This window comes from Pygocentrus nattereri, chromosome 2 (genome assembly GCF_015220715.1).
Source record: "Pygocentrus nattereri isolate fPygNat1 chromosome 2, fPygNat1.pri, whole genome shotgun sequence".
Lineage (NCBI taxonomy): Eukaryota > Metazoa > Chordata > Actinopteri > Characiformes > Serrasalmidae > Pygocentrus > Pygocentrus nattereri.
Genome location: NC_051212.1, coordinates 40,725,629 through 40,748,259, shown reverse-complemented (window position 1 = coordinate 40,748,259; position 22,631 = coordinate 40,725,629). Strand labels below are relative to the sequence as shown.

At 41.3% G+C, this 22,631-nt stretch overlaps 1 protein-coding gene across 4 annotated transcripts in view; it reads right to left on the bottom strand.

Annotated features, from left to right (window-relative positions):
- The window catches only part of rasal2 (RAS protein activator like 2), a 118,219-nt gene that overhangs the window by 75,164 nt on the left and 20,424 nt on the right, over positions 1–22,631 (bottom strand). For 3 of the 4 annotated variants that reach the window (XM_017710975.2, XM_017710976.2, XM_017710977.2), the window contains exon 1: positions 16,307–17,075. The exons of the other annotated variant lie outside the window; for it this stretch is intronic. In XM_017710975.2, coding sequence (XP_017566464.1) covers positions 16,307–16,841 — 535 coding nt within the window. In that variant the 5' untranslated portion in view covers positions 16,842–17,075. Of the gene's footprint in view, positions 1–16,306; positions 17,076–22,631 lie in introns of those variants that run through there. 4 annotated transcript variants of the gene reach the window in all.

Sequence of the window (22,631 nt, the reverse complement as noted above, 5' to 3'; positions counted from 1 at the left end):
ATCTCTGTGAGCTTTATCCCAGAGGAGTCATTCTGGGATCTTGTTGATAAATGGCTTTTGAATCTTAGCTATATTTGTAGATGCAGTGACAAGCTGTGCTCACTGACTAAGGGTTTTCAGAAATATTCTCGAGACCATGTGGTGTGTTCATCACAGAAGCATGTTGGTTTTTAACACAGTGCCTTCTAAGGGATTGACAGTCATGGCAACTTGATATTAGTTGTCAGTCTTGCCCTTGACACAAATTTCTCCAGATGCTCTCAATCTTTCAATGTTATGGGCTGTAAATGGTGAAATCTATAAACTCTGCAATTGTATGTAGAGAAACTTTGCTCTATTTGCTTATGCAGTTTTTTGCTAAGTGGTGACTGTGCCTTTTGTGAATGCTCCTTTTATCCTCAATCATAATAGCATCTCCTGTTACCTGTTCACTTGTTTACCTGTGGAAAGTACCAAGACGTGTTTTCCACAAACTTCCTAGTCTCAAAATGGCCCTGTATAAACTGTTTTAGAAGATGTTGCAGGCAGCAGTTTGGAATTAGCATATACAGTGAAGGAAATAATTATTTGATCCCTCGCTGATTTTGTAAGTTTGCCCACTGACAAAGAAATGAACAGTCTATAACTTTTAATGGTAGGTTTATTTTAACAGTGAGAGATAGAATATCAAAAAGAATATCCAGAAAATTACATTATAGAAAATATATAAATTGATCTGCATTACATTGAGTAAAATAAGTATTTGATCCCCTACCAACCATTAAGAGCTCTGGCTCCCACAGACCGGTTAGATACTCCTAGTTTCAACGCGTCACCAACATTAAAGATACCTGTCTCAACTTGTCACCTGTATAAAAGAGACCTGTCCACAAAATCAATTAATCAATCAGACTCCAACCTTTCCACCATGGCCAAGACAAAAGAGATTTCTAATGTCAGGGTCAAGATTGTATTGAAACAAAATGACCATCAATCAACCTTGGTCTGGGGCTCCACACAAGATCTCACCTCATGGGGTATCAATGATCATGAGAAAGGTGAGAAATCAGCCTGCAACTACACGGGAGGAGCTTGTTAATGCTCTCACGGCAGCTCTGACCACAGTCACCAAGAAAACCATTGGTAACCCACTACCCGCCGCAATGGATAAAAATCCTGCAGAGCCCGCAAGGTCCCCCTCCTCAAGAAGGCACATGTGCAAGCCGTCTGAAGTTTGCCAGTGAACACCTGAATGATTCGGAGAGTGCTTGGGAGAAGGTGCTGTGGTCAGATGAGACCAAAATCGAGCTCTTTGGCATCAACTCAACTCACTGTGTTTGGAGGAAGAGAAATACTGACTATGACCCCAAGGATCATCCCCACCGTCAAGCATGAAGGTGGAAACATTAGGCTTTGGGCGGTGTTTCTCTGCTAAGGGCACTGCATCGACGGGAGGATGGACGGGGCCATGTACCGTAAAAATCCTGAGTGAAAACCTCCTTCCCTCTGCCAGGACACTGGAAACGGGTCTTCCAGCATGACAATGACCCAAAACACACAGCCAAAACAACAAAGAAGTGGCTCAAAAAGAAGTACATTAAGGTCATGGAGTGGCCTATCCAGTCTCCGGACCTTAATCCCACAGAAAACCTGTGGAGGGAGCTGAAGGTTCGAGTTACCAAGTGACAGCCTCAAAACCTTAAGGATTTTGAGATGATCTGCAAAGAAGAGCGGATCAAAATTCCTCCTGATGTGTGCACAGAACTGGTCATCAACTGCAAGAAACATCTGACCTCTGTACTTGCCAATAGGGGTTTTGCCAGCAAGTACTAAGTCTTGTCTTGCTAGGGGATCAAATACTTCACTCAATGAAATGCAAATAAATTGATATATTTTCTATATAAAATGTGATTTTCTGGATTTTCTTTTTGATATTCTATCTCTCACTGTTAAAATAAACCTACCATTAAAAGTTAGACTGTCCATTTCTTTGTCAGTGGGCAAACTTACAAAATCAGTGAGGGATCAAATAATTATTTCCTTCACTGTATGAAATGTGTGTTGAATATAAATATACATTACACTACTTGAGAGCGATAGTGTATAGCAGTGTGCTGGGTTTTTGCACGCTTTGTAGTTGCTAGGCTCCACCAAGGTTCTAATAAGCCGGAACTATTTGGATGCCCTGGATGACATACTGCGCTGATGTGTGTGTGTGTGTGTGTGTGTGTGTTTATTTGTATGGCAGTGCTGCCAGAAAACAATTACAGCAGGGTGCGTGCCAGGTCCAACACAAGAGGCTCCTGTCTATGACCCTTAAGGGGGGGGGGGGGGGGGGGTGCTGCAACGTACAAATAACTGTCACCAAGGAAAGGCAGATAAGGGTGTGTCAGAAATGCAAAAGAGTCAGAACTTGCTGGAAAGCCTTCTCACAGCAAAACAATGAACCAGCCAATAAGGAGTGGGTTGGAAATTAGCCTATTGTACTACAACCTCAATTCCAATGAAGGGGCATGTTTACCACTGTGTTACATCACCTTTCCTTTTAACAACACTCAATAAGCGTTTGGGAACTGAGGACACTAATTGTTGAAGCTTTCTAGTTGGAATTCTTTCCCATTCTTGCTTGATGTACAACTTCAGTTGCTCAACAGTCCGGGGTCTCCGTTGTTGCTTTTTGAGCTTCATAATGCACCACAAATTTTAAATGGGAGACAGGTCTGGACTGCAGGCAGGCCAGTCTAGTACCTGCACTCTTTTACTACGACACCACGCTGTCATAACACGTGCAGAATATGGCTTGGCATTGTCTTGCTGAAACAAGCAGGGATGTCCCTGAAAAAGATGTTGCTTGGATGGCAGCATATGTTGCTCCAAAACCTGTATGTACCTTTCAGCATTAATGGTGCCTTCACAGATGTGCAATTTACCCATGCCATGGGCACTAACACACCCCTATACCATCAGAGATGCTGGCTTTTGAACTTTGCGCTGATAACAATCTGGACAGTCCTTTTCCTCTTTGGCACAGAGGACATGACGTCCATGATTTCCAAAAACAATGTGAAATGTGGACTCGTTAGACCACAGGACACTTTTCCACATCAGTCCATCTCAGATGAGCTCGGGCCCAGAGAAGTCGGTGGCGACACCACTGGATGAGCGAGAAATCCGACCGGCTCCCTCCGCTTTAAAGCCAGATTTGGTCAGGAGCCACAACCCAAATGTTAAGAGGAGCCATTTTGTCCTTTCAACAAAAATCAAACCACCTTGGGAGCCACAACATTTAATGTCCTGTATGTCTCAGTATGTGCTAATGTCCTAATATAGGCAAAAAATTGTGAACTAAAACACAGCCTTATTGTGCTCTGCTTAAAGCTTTAGCTCAACTATAGCCGCTTTCCTCACATCTCCACCAGAAAACAGAAAACTTTTCCTCAGAAGTAGAGCAGCTTATTGTAAAATGTCTCTCACCATTCGGCTGTTTACAAAGCTGAAGTCGTTTATTATTCTCTAGCTTCTTGTTAAAAACTTTCCGTTCCACCTTAAATTCTGACTGAGGCGCCGAATGTAAATGCGGCACCATTTAAGAAGGAACGGGTAAATTTGAAAGAGAAGCAACTTCAGCTTCACAACTTTTTAGTGTTTGACAGTCTCTCTTTGCTTTCTTCCAGGAAACCAACTGCGCTGCTTATAAATGCGATTAAGTCTCCAAATGTTCGTCTTAGCTAAATCTCTCTTTGCCTTCGACTACTAGCCAGGAGAGACCGTGTTGCTAAGTGACCTGCAGTCTTGCACGCCAGTTCATTGAGAAACAGGGCTTTTGCGCTGTGTTGCTCACGTCCCATTATAAAGAAAATAGGGAGGACGGCTGTAACGTGCTGCGTGGACATCCACTGCCACTGGATCTTATTTCACCGTAATTGCGCATTTTATCGCAGATGAGCGGCAGCAGCATCTAATGTGCTCTAAACAAAAGCAGTGAATGAGAACCGTCCAGTTCACTTGCCACATCACTTCCATTTGTTTTATTAATAAAAGATATTGGAAGTAAATTCATTATAGATCATTACAAATACCTGCCTTTAAAGGTACCAAGCTGTCACACAGTGAGGGGAAAAATCTTGTATAGAAAAAAAGATGCATCAAGATGCATCGATAATCGTTTTATAATCGCATAATAATATTTAACAATATTATTTATAAATAATAAATATTTATAATCGCCCTCTGCCAATTTGTAGACACACTCCGTAAGTGAATCGAATCATGAGGTGCCAAGAGATTTCCACCCCTATTGAAGATCATGGTAATTTCTATCTAACTGCTGAATCTGCAGAGAGCAGACGGAGTGTGTCTAAATACTGCCACCATCAAAGCCTGAGCACGACTCGCCAACATGACCCCTTATGATCCAACACAGCCTTTTAGCAGATAGAACAAAAATAACTGCCAGCCAGAGTTTTCAGAATGGCCTTTATTTTTTTCTTATTGTTAATGAAGGGTCTCAAAATAAGATTTCTAGCAGATATTTTGATTTTGGCATAATATAGATTTTTAACAAATAAGGCAAATAGGGAAAAGAAGAAAGCAGTATGGTTTTATATTGCATGAAATGCAATGCACTGGATTATTCTACATTGCTCACTTGTTTCACTGTGTAGTCCAAGAGCTTTTAGTATCAGTGTACTTTTTTCCTGTTAAAATCACTGTTCTTTTTTCCTTGGGAAAGCTTGATTTCTGATTTTCAATATGCACGTCTCAAAAACATACTGTACACAACATATTTATGTTTGAACTAGTTCCGTATATTGCTCCACTTGGGTTTGGCCATTCTACTAAAGGCAAAATCAATAATCGTTTCTCTAAGGTACAATACTAAACACTGATCTATCACTTGGTTTCATAAAACTGTCCAGTTTCTGTGTTTGGTGCGAGTTAAATTCTTGTTGAAAATCTCTTTCTGAAATTATTTTACTTTTCTGTATTTATAATTATTTCACTTTGAAAAGACAAGTAATTTAAAAGGTAATAGAACGCAATCACATTAAATCACTTTTTTTTTCAAATAATCACTATTGTACTCAAAGTAGCTTTTGATGTGTGATATGGATATTTACTGGGCACATTTAAATTCCATGACTCTTTGAATACTTTTAAAACGACTTGTCACTATTTTGTCACTATGGTGAAAATACCCATCCCTTCATTTTTTGTTACATTTTCATGATCAACAAATTCCTGGCTGTATAAAGAGAGTTTCACAAAAGCTTTATTCAATTTTAAAAGATGATGGGGCAAAATTTTTTTTTTTTTAATGAAGTGAGGGTTATGCTTAGAAATTCTTTAAGAAAATTCAAATAAACATAGGACATATGAACTCACGTCCTGACAAGGTCTAAAAAAAAAACTTGTGTGTGGTGACCCTGCTGCATGACCAATGGTGTGGCTGTGGCCCAGTCTATGTGTGTTAGAAGTGGGTTACCCTAACCCCTGCTGTCCTCTCTGGAATGTCTCTGGGTGGGGAGAGGTTCTGCCACCTGTCCAGGATGGGATTTCACAGGAGGGAATGTTTCAGCCTGCTAATCACTGCAAAAACAGCAAGACCTGCACCATCAGGTCTTACAGTCAGTTATGCTGCTCAGCAACCAGCCTTTTTTTGGTTTGTTACTAATTCTTTATTTACTGTATTCCATGCTAGGCTACAATAATTATCTGATCAGTTGTAATGTTTGTGTATACTCTGATAGCTGTTATTTGCTCACTGTAACCTAACAAGACATAAAAGTATCCTTAACCGCCAACCTAAACACCCTACAGTACTTCTGCATGACACTACCAGCCTCAGAGTGGCATTTATATATTTAATTAGTTGTAAATTTTACAGCAAATGGATGTGAAGTAAAGCTGTCCTGAATACCACTTCTTAGGCTCTGGCTTTTCATGCACTATAAAATCATAATCTCCAGGCTAGCTGATTTTCTCATAGAGCACTATGACGCCCACAGCACAGTTTCACTCCATCTACCAGACCCAACAGACTCTCATAGTGGCAGGGGGGTAATAGCACCGTGCATGACTGGGTTAATCTGCACTTTACGCAGTGGTCTAACTCAAGGTACAAAGGGCATACATTATAGCTTCAGTAAGGGTCTGGTGTGGCAGGGCACTGTTTGTAGCCAACCTGGGAAATTATTCTGTCTAGCACCATGTTAACATGACGTTCACTGCTGTGAGTGAGCAAGATGTTAAGCGCCTGATTTATAAGCGCATGGTTTATACCGCCACATCTTAACTGTGCAAATAAAAAGTATAACTTTTTTTTTTAGGAGAAGAAATGTTTGTTAGGCTGTTTCACATAAGATTTTTTTGTTTAAGAATATGAATACTGGTTGAGTGGTGGGTTTCCCGAAGCTGAACAGAGAGTTGTGTTTTTAGCTTTTAGTACTGTGAGAGACTGTGTTTCTTCACTTAATACACTTAATAGTGTTCGGCCTTGTATTCAGCAAATATAAAGCTGCATTATGGAGCATGACCTTGAGTTGTTTAAGTGACTCCCAATAACCTGAACAGTTACAGTACTTTGCAGTTAGCTTTTATATATAGGCTATATTCGAAAAAAATGAATCTCAGAATTCAAAACTGAATACCTACCCAAAAAAACAAATATCTGAATGGTCAATTATTCAGGTCCAGCCCTACTGTCATGAGAAGATTTCATCTATCTTGTATTTCCATGTGAGAAAAATGGACAAGAAGACTCATTAGTGCATGTGTATATGAGAACATGTTAAAAGCAGAGGTATCATGGTATATAGCTATCTTAATAAGTAGAAGACCTATGTTTATGGATGATTCCACTACTTTTCTATTTCTCTTAAGGGAAAATGAAAAGAGCAATCTTTGGCTCTAATTTGACACTATAATGCCGACTCAAATGCTGGGCATGTGGAAAAGTTTGATCTCACAAATTCATTTTTACAGTAAAAACCAGAACTTCATGCTTGAAAAAATATGAATATTTTCAGGTATTTTCAGGTAAAGTGTCTTGAAGTTTTACATTTATGTCACATTGTACGACAACTTCCCTCATTGTTTGCCAGGGATGTGCACACCCTCTGTCTCTCTCTCTCACACACACCCACATGCAAACAACAATACACAGTTTTCAGATGGAGAACAGTAGATGCTTTGTGCTGTGCTGCTACTGAAGCCGTAGTTTACCTACTGCTTTCTGGCCAAGCTGGCCTGCTGCCTGGTCTCTGGGGGAACGTTTAAACACAAACAACTCCTCCAATAATAATGCTGTGACATCATTGCCAGTTTATCAGACAGGCTATTGATATTGCTCACGTTGTGGGAACACAAGCCTATGATTAAACAGAATGTGTGGGGCAGAGTGGTCACTGTGCCGCTCTGTATAGCTCAAAAATCGTTGCAGTGGACCACAGCAGTGCGAGACCACAGTGTCATGCAGCAGAGTGGTACAATAGAATTCATTTAAACAAATGAAAAATAATTAAATGCAGTACTACCAAAATACTGAGTAGGGCACTAAGAAACTGAACGTGGCAGTTCAGCTGCAGTGTCGGCGCCAGAGCACAAAATTTTGGATGCTACATAATGCTGTACGGTGATCGTGTCTTCAAAACAGAGTCAGAGGACATGGACAGGCTGCTGTGGGGGACCAAGCACTGATGCAGCAGGATGTGTAAGGGCTTAGATTCACATCTACAACTCTATTTTGCTTGAGTATATGATGGTTTACTGACAATGCCAATGTAGCAAACACACAAATTTAAAATTAACCATACTATTTAGATTCATCAGCAACCTGACCTCTCTGAGACTCTTCCATGTTGGTTTTATATCAATAGTTTCATTAAGGTCAGAAAAACTCGAACTACTTAAAATAGCAACATCACCCATGATACCCATCCCTTAATTTTTTGTTACATTTTCAGGATCAACAAATTCCTGGTTTTATAAAGAACTTTTCACAAAAGTTTTTTTTTTCCATTTTAAAACATGATAAGGCAAAATATATTTCTTTGAAAAACTTAAATGAAGTGAGGGTTATGCTTAGAAATTTAAGAAAATTCAAATAAATATAGGACATATGAACTCAAGTCCTGACAAGTTCTAAAAACAAACCTTGGGGATGACAACACTGGAAATTGCTGCTACTGACAGCATAAATGACTATAATATTTACTAAACTCTAGCAGAGGGCGGTGTGTTAGATATTACTGTAAGAGACAAATGATGTGAGAAATTCTGATGTGAAAAATCTAACAAAAATATAGCACTGTTTTGCTGAGCAAGAGACGCAGCTGGCTCTTATTGCTAATTATATTATAGTATACAGGTTCACACACGTGTACATATAAATATATATAATACATATATAATACACAAATATATATAATACATATATACAAACACACATATACACACACGCATATACACACACGCATAAAGCTTGTGCTTGGGCATTTCTGGTAACCTTATATTAACTATATATAGTAAAAAGATGGGTGTATACCCCTTGTACTCTCAAATCCTCACTTGCAATTGGTCTCTTCTGAGGCTTTCAAAAGATTATGATCATTATCAAAATCATTCTGCCCAGGAGAGATTCAGAGAGATCTAAACTGAGTACTTTCTTCTAGATATTTTCTTATGTTGTAATTTCATTAAAAAAAGAACAAAAAACGAAAAAACAAAGGAAAACTATTAAAACCATGAAATACAATTTATTTGGACTTATGCAAGGCCAGACCTGATTTCAGCTTGCTTGTTTAAAAGCTATAAAATGCTCCTTCGCTCCTTATAGAGGCTGAACATTCATGAATGGAAACAAGACAGAAGTATCACATAGGAACAGTACCACAGTACCACCTAAACACATGCTGACTACAGAGATGCATGTTAGGATCCTGCTCAGAGATGGTAATTCATCAGGGCTGTAAATTAGCTGCCTTAATTGGTATCTGGGGAGAAAGGGAGTTTGAGACTGCAGTGGCAGTTACTTTTGGCTAAAACAAAGGGAAAGTACGCTCTTTTGTCTGCATGACCTCACTTTTCTTGTTGGATCATGAGTCTCCAAATAAGTGCTACCTTGGGTGAGGGGCTGGGGTCTAGTAGGAGCCCGTCTTGCTGCCTGGCTGAAAGGGAAAGCACTCGCCGCTGGTGCATTCTCAAGGAAACGACCACAATTAACAGAGTTAGGGTCAGGTATGGGTATGTAATCGAAGCGGGGTTGGGGACTCCAATTAAACAGACTGGAAAAATCTGTTACTAATTTTAGGAAACTTAAGGCTTCCAACAACCGAACATTCTAGCCCCAATAGTTTTAGTTAAAGAGTGCTTTACTATCTGGTCCAAATGTCAGTTCTTAACTAAGCATTGTGAAATAAGACTTTCTGTTACTTGGCTATGGTTTTCCTTATTTTACATTTCATTAATTTACATGGCAGTCTAACACAAAAAGTTAAGATTAGAAGCAATTTATATGTTTATTATTTTAACCACAATGGTGTTTTATGTTCAGGCTACATTGCTGATTAAAATATTGTCATGAAAATCAAGGAACTTCAATGCAATATCAGCACTGATTTACAGTGAAATGTTTACAGGTAAATGGAACTAATGAGGGTCACACTCAATGTACTCAGAGTTCAAATAAAGGTTGACTAATCGAAAAGAAGACTCTAGATTACTACCAGCCTAGGACAGTAAAGATCTGTCTGATGTGAGGAATACAGTGACACCCCAGAGAGAGAGAGAAAAAAAAAAAAGAGATGAGGACACAACAGTGCACTTTATCCTGTAAGCACAGATAACAGAAACCACTCTTTCACTCTGTCCTAAATGCTCTCTTTGCAGTGTTCTGATTAAATACACTGACCTTTTGCTCAACTGAGAACCTCTCAAACATGTATTTTATACCAAATCAGATCCTTGCCCAACTCTGACCTTGCACATTGTCAATTCTCTAAGTTAACCTACACAAATTGCCCTTCAGTGACACACACCAGAGTGTGTGTGCGCATGTAGCGCTATGGAACGCTCTGGGCTACCTATAATTCAGATAACTGTTACAGGCTGCTGTAGCAGAAACTCTTGCAGTGACAAGACACAGATGCCTTACAGGACATGACAGTTGTCCACTCTCAGCCCAAGAATACTGCAAACATAATGTCACTTGCTACTTGAACCTGTATACCCAACAGGCCCTTTCTAAAATAAGCCTGCTTTAATTTTCTCTGAAAAAAAAAATAGCCCACTACTGCAAATACAATGGCTGAACCATCCAAACTGATGACATATGGTGAAGGAGATGAGTGGATTTATTTGGTGTGCTGGAATTAACTTGTTATTACTTTGCTATTTCTAAAATCCCAAAACGTCGACACATTTGTGTATTTAAAAAATACAATGTAACTGTCAAATGTATTAAAATAATCAAGTTGCAGCATGAAAATATTTCATGAAGCATTGAATCATTTCATACAGAACTGTAATCCAATCATTAGGTGGTCAGAGATTTTCAGCCCTATCTAAAATGATTAATAATGCAAAAATTACCATCTCTTTGAATGTGCACCTTCTTTCCGGACAGTTCAAACCCTGCTCAAACTCAACTGGTGATCCAATAAGGAGGTTGTGTATTTCTCACATTAATGCTAAATAATTTGCATTATTGGTAGGCGCCTCCTAAACTGTGCTGGAAGATGGGGTGGCTGAGGTCGAGATCTGACTATATTTAGCTATTCAGCTATCATATTTAGGATATCAGAGTTTTAGCTCCTTAGCTTCTCATGTTCGTCGGACCCCAATCAACAGTACTTATGTGGTGATTTATACTGCAGATCCTTCCCCAGTAAAACTAGCCTAGTTAGAATAGTGGTCAAGGTGAAATCCATGTTTTGTTTAGTTTTTTTTTTTTTTTTTTTTTTTAAATCATCTTCTTTTTCTTCTTTCGGCTGCTCCCTTTAAGCGGATCATCTCCCTCCATCTTGCCCTATCCATTGCCTCCTCTACTTTCACACCAACCATTTCCATGTCCACCTTCACTACATCCATAAACCTTCTCTGAAGTCTACCTCTTCTCCTTCTACCTGGCAGCTCCATCTCCAACATTCTTTGCCCAATATATCCCCTATTCCTCCTCAACACATGTCCAAACCATCTCAACCTGGCGCCTCTGGCTTTATCTCCAAACTACTTCACCTTCACTGTCCCTCTGATCTGTTCATTTCTAATCTTGTCCATCCTTGTCACTCCCACGAAAATCTCAGCATTTTCATCTCCACCACTTCCAGCTCAGCCTCCTGTCGTTTAGACAGAGCCACAGTCTCCAAACCATACATCATAGCAGGACACACTACTGTCTTGTAAACCTTCCCTTTCACTCTTGCTGCTATCCTTCTGTCACACATCACCCTGACACCCGTCTCCACCCACTCCATCCTGCCTGCACCCTCTTCTTCACCTCTTTTCTACACTGTCCATTGTTCTGGATGGTTGACCCAAGATATTTGAAGTCATCCACCTTTACGACCTCTACTCCTTGCATCTTCACCTTTCCACCTGCCTCCCTCTCATTCACACACATGTATTCCGTCTTATCTCTACTGACCTTCATTCCTCTCCTCTCCAGTGCAAACCTCCACCTCTCCAGATTCTCTTCCACCTGCTCTCTACTCTCACCACAGATTACAATGTCATCTGCAAACATCATGGTCCATGGAGCCTCCTGCCTGACCTCATCTGTCAACTTGTCCATCACCATTGCAAACAAGAATAGGCTCAAAGCTGATCCCTGATGTAACCTTACCTTCACCTTGAAATCATTTGTCACTCCAACTGCACACCTCACCACTGTCTCACTTTCCTCATACATGTCCTGCACCACCCTAACATACTTTTCAGCTACACCTGACTTCCTCATACAGTACCACAGTTCCTGTCTTGGCACCCTATCATATGCCTTCTCTAGATCCACAAAGACACAATGTAGCTCCTTCTGACCTTCTCTGTACTTCTCTACCAACACGCTCAATGCAAAAATTGCATCTGTGGTACTCTTTCTGGGCATGAAACCAAACCGCTGCTCACTGATCTGGACCTCTTGCCTTAGCCTTGCTTCAACAACTCTTTCCCATACCTTCATGGTGTGGCTCATCAACTTTATACCTCTGTAGTTACTGCAGCTCTGCACATCACCCTTGTTCTTAAAAATGGGGACCAATACACTGCTTCTCCACTCAACAGGCATCCTCTCACTCTCCAGGATTTTGTTAAACAATCTGGTTAAAAAGTCCACTGCCTTCTCTCCTAAACATCTCCATACCTCCACAGGTATGTCATCTGAACCAACTGCCTTTCCATTCTTCATCCTTTTTAAAGCTGCCCTCACTTCCACCTTACTAATTCTCTGCACTTCCTGATCCACTATCTCTCCCCCCGTTGTCCTCCTCTCTCTCTCGTTTTCCTCATTCATTAGTTCTTCAAAGTACTCCTTCCATCTACTCATCGTTCACTCACTAGTACATTTCCCTCTCTATCCTTTATCAGCCTAACCTGCTGTACATCCTTTCCAGCTCTATCTCTCTGTTTAGCCGATACAAGTCCTTTACTCCGTCTTTACTGTCCAGCCTCTCATACAGCTCATCATAGGCCTGAGCCTTTGCCTTTGCCACCATTCTTTTCGCTATGCAACTAGCCTCACAGTACTCCTGCCTACTTCCTTCATCTCTCTGGTTATCCCACTTTTTCTTAGCTGCATTCTTCTTCTGAATACTCTCCTGGACTTCCTCATTCCACCACCAACTTTCCTTGTCTTCTTTCCAACACATTCTTGCCAGTTTCTCTCACCACCTTAGCTGTATTTTCCTAGTCCTCAGGTAGCTCCTCACTGCCCCTAAAGGCCTGTTGCAATTTTTCCCTGAACTGCCTGCAACCATCCTCCTCCTTCAGCTTAAACCATCTAATCTTTGGCTCTGTCTTCACTCTCTTCCTCTTCTTTGTTTCTAATCTCATTCTACAGAAAACCACCCTATGCTGCCTTGCTACACTTTCCCCTGGCACCACTTTACAATCTCCAATCTCCTTTAGGTGGCATCTCCTGCTAAGGATATAATCCACCTGTGTGCACCTCCCTCCACTCTTGTATGTCTCCCTGTGTTCTTTCCTCTTCTGAAAATACGTGTTCACCACAGCCATTTCCATTCTCTCTGGGCAGTCGTGGGCTGGAGGTTAGGGATCCAGCCTCGTGACCGGAAGGTCGCCGCTTCGATCCCCAGAGCCGACAGCACATGACTGAGGTGTCCTTGAGCAAGACACCTAACCCCCAACTGCTCCCGGGCGCTGCGGATTGGGCTGCCCACTGCTCCGGGCAAGTGTGCTCACTGCCCTCTAGTGTGTGTGTGCTCACTAGTGTGTATGTGGTGTTTCACTTCACGGATGGGTTAAATGTGGGGGTGAAATTTCCCCGTTGTGGGACTAATAAGGGTCACTTAATCTTAAGCAAAATCTACAACCCTCTGACCGTCTGCATTTCAGTCTTTCACACCATACATACCCAGCACCTCTTCATCCCCACTGTTTCCTTGGCCACTGAAGTCTGCACCAATCACCAATCTCTCCTCTCTAGGGACACCATCTACCACTTCATCCATCTTACTCCAAAATTCCTCTTTCTCCTCTAATTGACAACCAACCTGTGGTGCATATGAACTGAACACATTCAAAATCACACCATCAACCTCCAACTTCAGACTCATGATCCTGTCTGACACTCTCTTTACATTCAGAACACTTTTCACAAGCTGTTCCTTTAGGATTATCCCTACTCCATTTCTCTTCCTCTCTACACCATGATAGAACAGTTTGAATCCACCTCCAATGTTCCTGGCCTTGCTTCCTTTCCATCTGGTCTCCTGAACATACAGAATATCTACCTTTCTTCTCTCCATCATGTCTGCAAGCTCTCTGCCTTTACCAGTCATTGTCCCTATGTTCAGAGTCCCTACTCTAACCTCCACACTCCTGCCTTTCCTTGTCTCTCACTGCCTTCTAACCCGCTTCCTCCTCTCCTCTTTGATGGTCTTCAACCTACAGTAGTCCAATTTCCACCGGAACCCTGCTGGTCAACAGCACCGGAGGTGGTCGTTGTTAACCCGGGCCTCGACTGATCCGGTATGGCAATCATATTTGTGATCCGCATGATAGTTTTGGTACAAGTTTTACACCGGATGCCCTTCCTGACGCAACCCTCACCATTTATCCGGGCTTGGGACCGGCACCAGAAGTACACGAAGTACACCCCTAATGGTTGTTTTTTGTTTTTTTTTTTAAACATGGTTTAAATATTAATGGTCAGCAGAGGTATGCCAGTCAACTACAACTAATTGGTGTGGCACCAATACGCTGCGTGAAACTAGGTCATAAGACACAAAGCAGTGTGATGGCAGGTTCAGTGAGATGGTATGACTTTTTCCAGCAGCACTAACTCTAACTGAAACTCTCTCCATCTACTGTAGGCAAGCAGGGACATTCCTGGAAGTAGCGACAATACCCAGACTTCAGTGAGAAAGACTGGTTTACTAATGTGTCTATAAAACCTAAATTCCAGCCCTAGGTAACACCTTCAGAATTGCCTTAGTGTGGGAAGACACCTAACTGTATCTCCTACAGGCATGCATTACATCAAGCTTTCCCTGAAATCACCTCCACACGTCCTGCCTTCTGATGAAAAGCAGACAGTACTCAATACCATAATCTCAATATGATAATTTCCAACTGTATTTGAAGACACAAAAGTTGTTTGTGTCTTCAAGGCTGACAAGGCTTGTTTTGTTTATTTCTTAAAATTACCCCACAGCATACACAGTACTTAAAATGTTAACCAAATAGATTTCCATAAACGAAATTCATCAGTTTCCATGTATACTGAACATTGTTCCTGTGAAAAGTTTGAAAACAGAACTTAAACACTATAAACCATCTCCTCATGGAGGCCTAGCTTTCCGCAGACTTCAGCAGCAGCTCTAATCAACCCCAACTCATCCACCTAATTATTGCCTTCAGAAGTCCTTCATTAGCTCAATGAAGCATGCTAGATTTGGGTTAGTGGCGAAACCTGCAAAAAAGGTAAATCTCCAGGACAGCGGGAAGGTGACCTCTGCTATAAACAAACTGTTTGGCATTAGGGATGCCACTACTTTGTGGAACAGATTATCCAACATGTAAAACATGTAATCTATCTAAAACTGTCAATCAGCAGCATGCTGTGACAACAACACTAATACAAATGATATATATATATATTAGATTTGGCTACAAATTTATAGTCAACGTCAGGATGGGTATTCACCTTTGATGCTCAATGACATTGTCTGTTACAAGCTTAAAGTAAATCCAAATTAATGTTAGTACAGCGAATGTGATTCTTTCAATTTAGTGAGCTTGAGACACGTTTTTTTTCTGTTGGGAGCCAGTAAGAATTTATGGTAATTTTGAGGGGAAAATAGCTTGACAGCTGTGCCAGCAGAAAAAAGAAAGAGAACTTGTCTATAGTCAAGCCACAGAGAAGTGAAACTGATTGGAGAAGTAGTTCAACGTCTGCACTAAAAATCAGCAACACCATGACAGTAGTGAAAGCTTGAGCTTAATATGCTTGTCAAATATTCCAGATAAAAGTCTCATTACATTTTAAGGCCAATTAGTTTAGATATTTCTTCTACAAAAACAACAAAGTAAATAATTGATTTTCTGATGACAAGAAAGCATCTCTCTAGGGTTGAATCCCAGTGCACTGAAATCTATTTGCAAGATATACGCACTTCCTGTTTCCTAGATACAGGAATATCCTACCAGCCAGTGCAACAAATGAAAGTGCACAATATCTTGGACTTTAAAATAGGGCTTGCTTCAGCTTGATATTCTAACATTATCTGAGATGGCGCCTGTTGATAAGGATGGCTCTTAGAGGCATTTTGCATGACACACCTGTTCCAACATGCCAAAATGGAACAAAAAAAAAAAAAAAAAAGGAGAAAACTGCCTCTGCATAATATAGTCTAGATTAAACTAAGGTTAATAGGATTCGCATGCTATCAGCTGTAAACATAATTTCACCGTTAGTAAATTGTACATTTATTCATAGGAACTGGATCATTATGTAGGGTTCATTTCATATGGGGGTCAGCCTAGTGGTAATTAATCCATCCAATCGCATCTTTTTGAGTACTATTAAAGTCATAAAGACCGAAAGTAATAAAAAAATTGTTCCTGCTATTGAAACCTAACAAGAGCCTACCGTCTTCCCCCAGGTCTGGCGCATTCGGTTCGTCTCTAGCCATTAGAATCCTGCTGATGCGCTGTGACATGGACAAGAGAATCCCAGAACGCAGGGGGCTACTCCGCTGTCGCCGAAGCCATGGGGTTTCTATAAATACACTGGTGCTTGGTTCAGAGGCACAGCGCAAGTAGGGAACCATGGAGCCGGATGAGCTTGGACACTCTGGCTGAACATGTGCCAAGAGGACACCAGAGCTAGTGATCTTGCTGGGGTCAGGAAGACTGTGGACCCTGGAAACAGGCAGGTCGGCTGGAAGCGTGCAGATGCTCCTGCTGGACCAGGTCAGGCTCTGCCTGAGCATGGCTGGTCTGACCTGGATTCTTCTCTCATGTGCGTCCAAGGGTTCGACGGGGGCTGAGTTGGAGCGGTGCTTGAGCCAGGGCCTGTTGAGAATGCACCAGCGGCGAGTGCTTTCCCTTTTAGCTGGGCAGCAAGACGGGCTCCTACCAGACCCCAGCCGCTCACCCAAGGTAGCATTTCTTTGGAGACTCATGATCCAACAAGAAAAGTGAGGTCATGGAGACAAAAGACCGTACTTTCCCTTTGTTTTAGCCAAAAGTAACTGCCATTGCAGTCTCAAATCCAAACTAACTAGCGTCTTGGTATGTCTCATTCATCTGAGACAACACAAAGGAAGGGCAAATTCACAGGAATAGTCTGTCTACATTCTTAGTTAAGAAGAATACGTTGTGGCTTGAGCTACAGTTTCCTGCTTTCTATGTCGCTGTTGTGCTTCCTGAAAGGAAGTGGAGAATATAACACGTACTTGTACATCAACGCTTCTTCACGTCATCCAATCAGACGCAATGCCCAGCCTGGTTGAGGCTGCCTTAACATAGAACAGCGTGTCACAAAATTCAGCTGAATTTCTGGTTAAAGGACTGGAGGCCAACATCAGTAATGAGCAAGAGCTATTTCTTCCTTTATGTGCTCCATCCATCCATCCATCCATCCGAGAACAATGCACAACAGTTAATACAGGTTTTTTTTGTCCTTTATCCCATTATGTAATAGTAAAATCCTGTACTGCATTTAAAAATGCTTGAGTGAGCAAAATTTCAGATTAACTATCTAATTCTAATATATAATATTAGATATGTAATATCTAATATTAGATATATAATATCTAATTCTAAACCATTTCAGATTCCACCGTTTAAGATCTGTTATATCATCTGTGTAATATAAATATATATATATATATATATATATATATATATATATATATATATATATATATATATATATATATATATATATATACATACACACACACTTCTGTGAAATCAAACTGTCCATTTAGGAAGCAACACTGACAATCAATTTCACATGCTGTTGTGCAAATGGAATAGACAACAACTCGAAATTATTGGCAATTAGCAAGACACACTCAATAAAGGAGTGGTTCTGCAGGTGGGGACCACAGACCACTTCTCAGTACCTATGCTTTCTGGCTGATGTTTTGGTCACTTTTGAATGTTGGTGGTGCTTTCACACTCGTGGTAGCATGAGACGGACTCTACAACCCACACAAGTGGCTCAGGTAGTGCAGCTCATCCAGGATGGCACATCAATGCGAGCTGTGGCAAGAAGGTTTGCTGTGTCTGTCAGCGTAGTCTCCAGAGCCTGGAGGCGCTACCAGGAGACGGGCCAGTACACCAGGAGACATGGAGGAGGCCATAGGAGGGCAACAACCCAGCAGCAGGACCGCTACCTCCGCCTTTGTGCAAGGAGGAACAGGAGGAGAACTGCCAGATCCCTGCAAAATTACCTCCAGCAGGCCACAAATGTGCATGTGTCTGCACAAACAGTTAGAAACCGACTCCATGAGGATGGTATGAGGGCCCGACATCCACACATGGGGGTTGTGCTCACAGCCCAACACTATGCAGGACGCTTGGCATTTGCCAGAGATAACCAGGATTGGCAAATTCGCCACTGCCGCCCTGTGCTCTTCACAGATGAAAGCAGGTTCACACTGAGCACATGTGACAGACGTGACAGAGTCTGGAGACGCCTTGGAGAGCGATCTGCTGCCTGCAACATCCTTCAGCATGACTGGTTTGGCAGTGGGTCAGTAATGGTGTTGGGTGGCATTTCTTTGGAGGGCCGCACAGCCCTCCATGTGCTCGCCAGAGGTAGCCTGACTGCCATTAGGTACTGAGATGAGATCCTCAGACCCCTTGTGTGACCATATGCTGGTGCGGTCGGCCCAAGGTTCCTCCTAATGCAGGACAATGCTAGACCTCATGTGGCTGAAGTCTGTCAGCAGTTCCTGCAAGATGAAGGCATTGAAGCTATGGACTGGCCCGCCCGTTCCCCAGACCTGAATCCGACTGAGCACATCTGGGACATCGTGTATCGCTCCATCCACCAACGCCACGTTGCACCACAGACTGTCCAGGAGTTGGTGGATGCTTTAGTCCAGTTCTGGGAGGAGATCCCTCAGGAGACCATCCACCACCTCATCAGGAGCATGCCCAGGCCATACACAATACTGAGCCTCATTTTGACTTGTTTTAAGGACATTACATCAAAGTTGGATCAGCCTGTAGTGTGTTTTTCCACTTTAATGTTGTGTGTGACTCCAAATCCAGGCCTCCATTGGTTAAGAAATTTGATTTCCATTGATGATTTTTATGTGATTTTGTTGTCAGCACATTCAACAGAACAAAGTATTCAATGAGAATATTTCATTCATTCAGATCTAGGATGTGTTATTTCAGTGTTCCCTTTATTTTTTCTGAGCTGTGTGTGTGTGTGTGTATATATATATATATATGTGTGTGTGTGTGTGTGTGTGTGTGTGTGTGTGTGTGTGTGTATATATTAGGGCTGCAACTATCGAATATTTTTGCAATTGAGTATTCTATTGATTTTTTCATCGATTAATCGGACAAATCACACTTTTGTGTTTTTAAACAACTATATCGATAGTGTGTTACGCAACATGAAAGGCCTCTTAAAATGAGCAAGCAATTGGCTGTTATTCCTCACAAAATGTTTTTATTCAAACTCAACACTTTTATGTTTTTAAAGCTTAAAACCTTTTGACTTATTTTCTCCAGAGCTAAGCCCATTTATTCAACCTTTCTGAGAAACTTTTATGATGTACATGAAAAAAACTATGAAATACAGCTTCACAAACATAGGTTAACCTATTTGTGCTTAGTTTCATCTGAATAAAAAAAGAAAAAGGGTGTAGTGAATGTAGTCATGAATGAATTTGTCCATCTATTGCATTTATTATTACTACCTCATGTATGGGAAGGCGTGTTTTGAGATGTAACCCGTGTGTGTGTGTGTGTGTGTGTGTGTGTGTGTGTTTGTGTGCGGGAGGGAGAGATGAGGAGAGATAAATTACATGAGTGAGATCTTGATGCATTTGCTGTCTTGCTACTTATTATGCCTAGTCACTATCGACTCATAACACAGGCTACAAATAATTACAAATACTGTACGTTCTACCAAGCACGGCTGTTCATATCAGTTAGCAATCATAAACACATGCTGTAGAGGATCCGAGTCCACCTGGAAAAGTGCAGTTCACGTGAGGATGCTTTCGGTTCAGGTGCTGCAGCACTGACAAAGTACTATTCTGGTAGGCCAGGTCCGTTTTACAGTGTATGTAAATGTACAGTTGAGCCATCCAGTTTTAAAATACAACCTATAAGATTTGATTGTAACATATGCTTCATCTGTTTTTTTACTTTTCTGTATTTTAATATTTTATACAAACTTTTGCTACCTGGTGTCGACCAGAGGAGGATGGGTTCCCCCTTTGATTAAAAGTTTTCTGCCTCTTTCTCTTAGGGAGTTTTCCTTGCCACCGTCGTCAGTGGCTTGTTCATGAGGTCTTGCACACAGATTTTTCTGTAAAGCTACTTTGTGACAATGCCTGTTGTAAAAGCGCTATATATAAATAAACTTTGACTTGACTTGTGTGTAGACAAAGCCTATGATTTATATTCTCACAATGTATAAAAATGCTCTGGCAAAATAATATTCTATGTGAAAAGAAGCCCCCACAGACAGCTGTCTATGAACAATTTCCGATAAAGATTTCAATCAAAATAACTGTGCATGGAGTACTGAGCAAACACGAAGAGAAACAGCTATCAGGAGGCCTGGTACCACAAAGCAATTTCTGGCACTGCACATGCGCACTATTAAACGGAGCTTAATAACATGTCGTTGGGGTGGTTTGAAAAACATTAGCAAAAAGCTAAAGGAACATCTGTTACGCTAGTCTTTCGTGGGAAGACAGAAGTGTGTAATATACCACTTGGAATTAAGCTATTAGGTTTATCAACATATATACACAGTGTAAAACATGCTAACAGGAGCCCCTCACCATCAGAATCAGGCTTCTTTCAGTAATCTCATGCCCCACTGTGTAGTCAGTTACAGTCCAAGTTAACATTAGTCCAGATATCATGACTGTGATATTTGTTAAACTTGAGCAGAATGTGATGCTCAGAGACGCAAGTAAAAAGGATGCAGTAAACAGTAAACCTGGAAGTGAAACAGCATTCAGTGCCTTTTTTTGCCAAGCCAGAGAAACTGCTGTGTGCTTATATCACAGTTTTATCTATGTATTGTTCAGTTCTGTTTCTCTTATGCACAATAAAGTATTTTACATTCAATTTATTTGTTAAACACGGTTCTTATTACTAATTACAGTGGCCTTCACAAATATAGCTCAGTTTCAGGGTGTTAACAATCTTCTTATAGCCTAGGCCATCTTTATGGAGAGCAACAATTCTATTTCTCACATCCTCAAAGAGTTCTTAGCCATGAGAAGCCATGTTGAATATCCAGTGGCCAGTATGAGTGAATTGTACCCAAAACACCAAAGTTAACAGCCCTGCTCCCCATTCACACCTGGAACCTTTTGACTTTAATAAGTCACATGACACCAGGCAGGCACGACGACACAATTGGGCACAATTTGGACATGTTCACTGTGAGGTGTATTCACTTGTGTTGCCAGCTATTAAGACATTAAATGGCTGTGTGTTGTTTTCAGAGGACAGTATATCTATTCTGCTATACCAGCCGTAACACTGACTACTTTAAGTTATATCCAAGTTTCATTTCTATAGTGTTGTCCAACGAAAAGATATAATATTTGCAGAAATGTGAGGGGTGCACTCAATTCTGTGAGATACTGCACATATGCAAAAAGCACTTTTATTGGTTTCATACATTTAAAAAAATGCAAACAATCAGCACCAATGAACACCTCATGCCAGCACTCCTCCTGCCTCCCAGCTCTAGTACTGTTAGTACTCCAACACAATGATAAAAAAGATTCTTAATTTGAACTTTGCTCAAACGTCTGTGAGAATACCAAATTGTGCACCAATCATCATGAATCCAGTAAATTAGTGGCCTATATGTATTTCACACCAAGTAACTATTATAAATTACTCAGTACCTACTAGGAAACTAATATGCAAGTTATGTAATTGACAGCAATTATCTATCCCACATATGTGCCAATTTAAGGGTTTAAAAGGGCATGTTTAGTCTAATTCCATAATTGCTTGATGCTTTCTGACCCTTGAGGGGTCCAGTCTGGTCTGTAGTAATTAAAATGTTGCAGTTAACACCTCTGTTGCCAGAGTGTTTATTGCTACACTACAGCTAGCAGCTCTGGGTGTCTTAGGGAGAGTCAGCACCCCTTTGATCCGGCGTTAGAGCCCTCACAGATGGGTGAATGGGTGACGTCTCGGCGACATAGCCGGAAAGCTAAGGCTAAAGCTAACACTGAGGCCAAAGCTAGCCCACCAGAACACCATGCTCCTCCGATTCATGTGTCAAACAGGTATGCAGCGCTCAGCAAAACTCCCGCTCTGGAGCCTGTTAAAAGTGTTCTGGTTATAGGAGACTCGATCATTCAACATATGAAATTAGTTGCTCCTTTAGGGGCGTCAGCAGTAACAGTTAGCTGTTCACCGGGAGCCTGAGTGCTGGATATTAGTGGCAACCTTAGACTGTTAGCTAATAAGAGATGTTCGAGGATAGTCATTCATGGAGGGGGCCAATGATATTCATTTGCGGCAGTCTGAGGTAACCAAGAGTAATATTAGAGAGGTGATTAAACTGGATGTCTGATGCCATAACATGCTCTGGTCCCATCCCAATGCGGCATGGCACTGAAGCCTACAGCAGACTTTCAACTGCTGGATGTCCAAGTGGTGTTTGGAAAATCAAGTGGGCTTTACAGATAATTGGTTACATTTCAAGGGCAAGCCTGGTCTTATAGTTAGGGATGGTG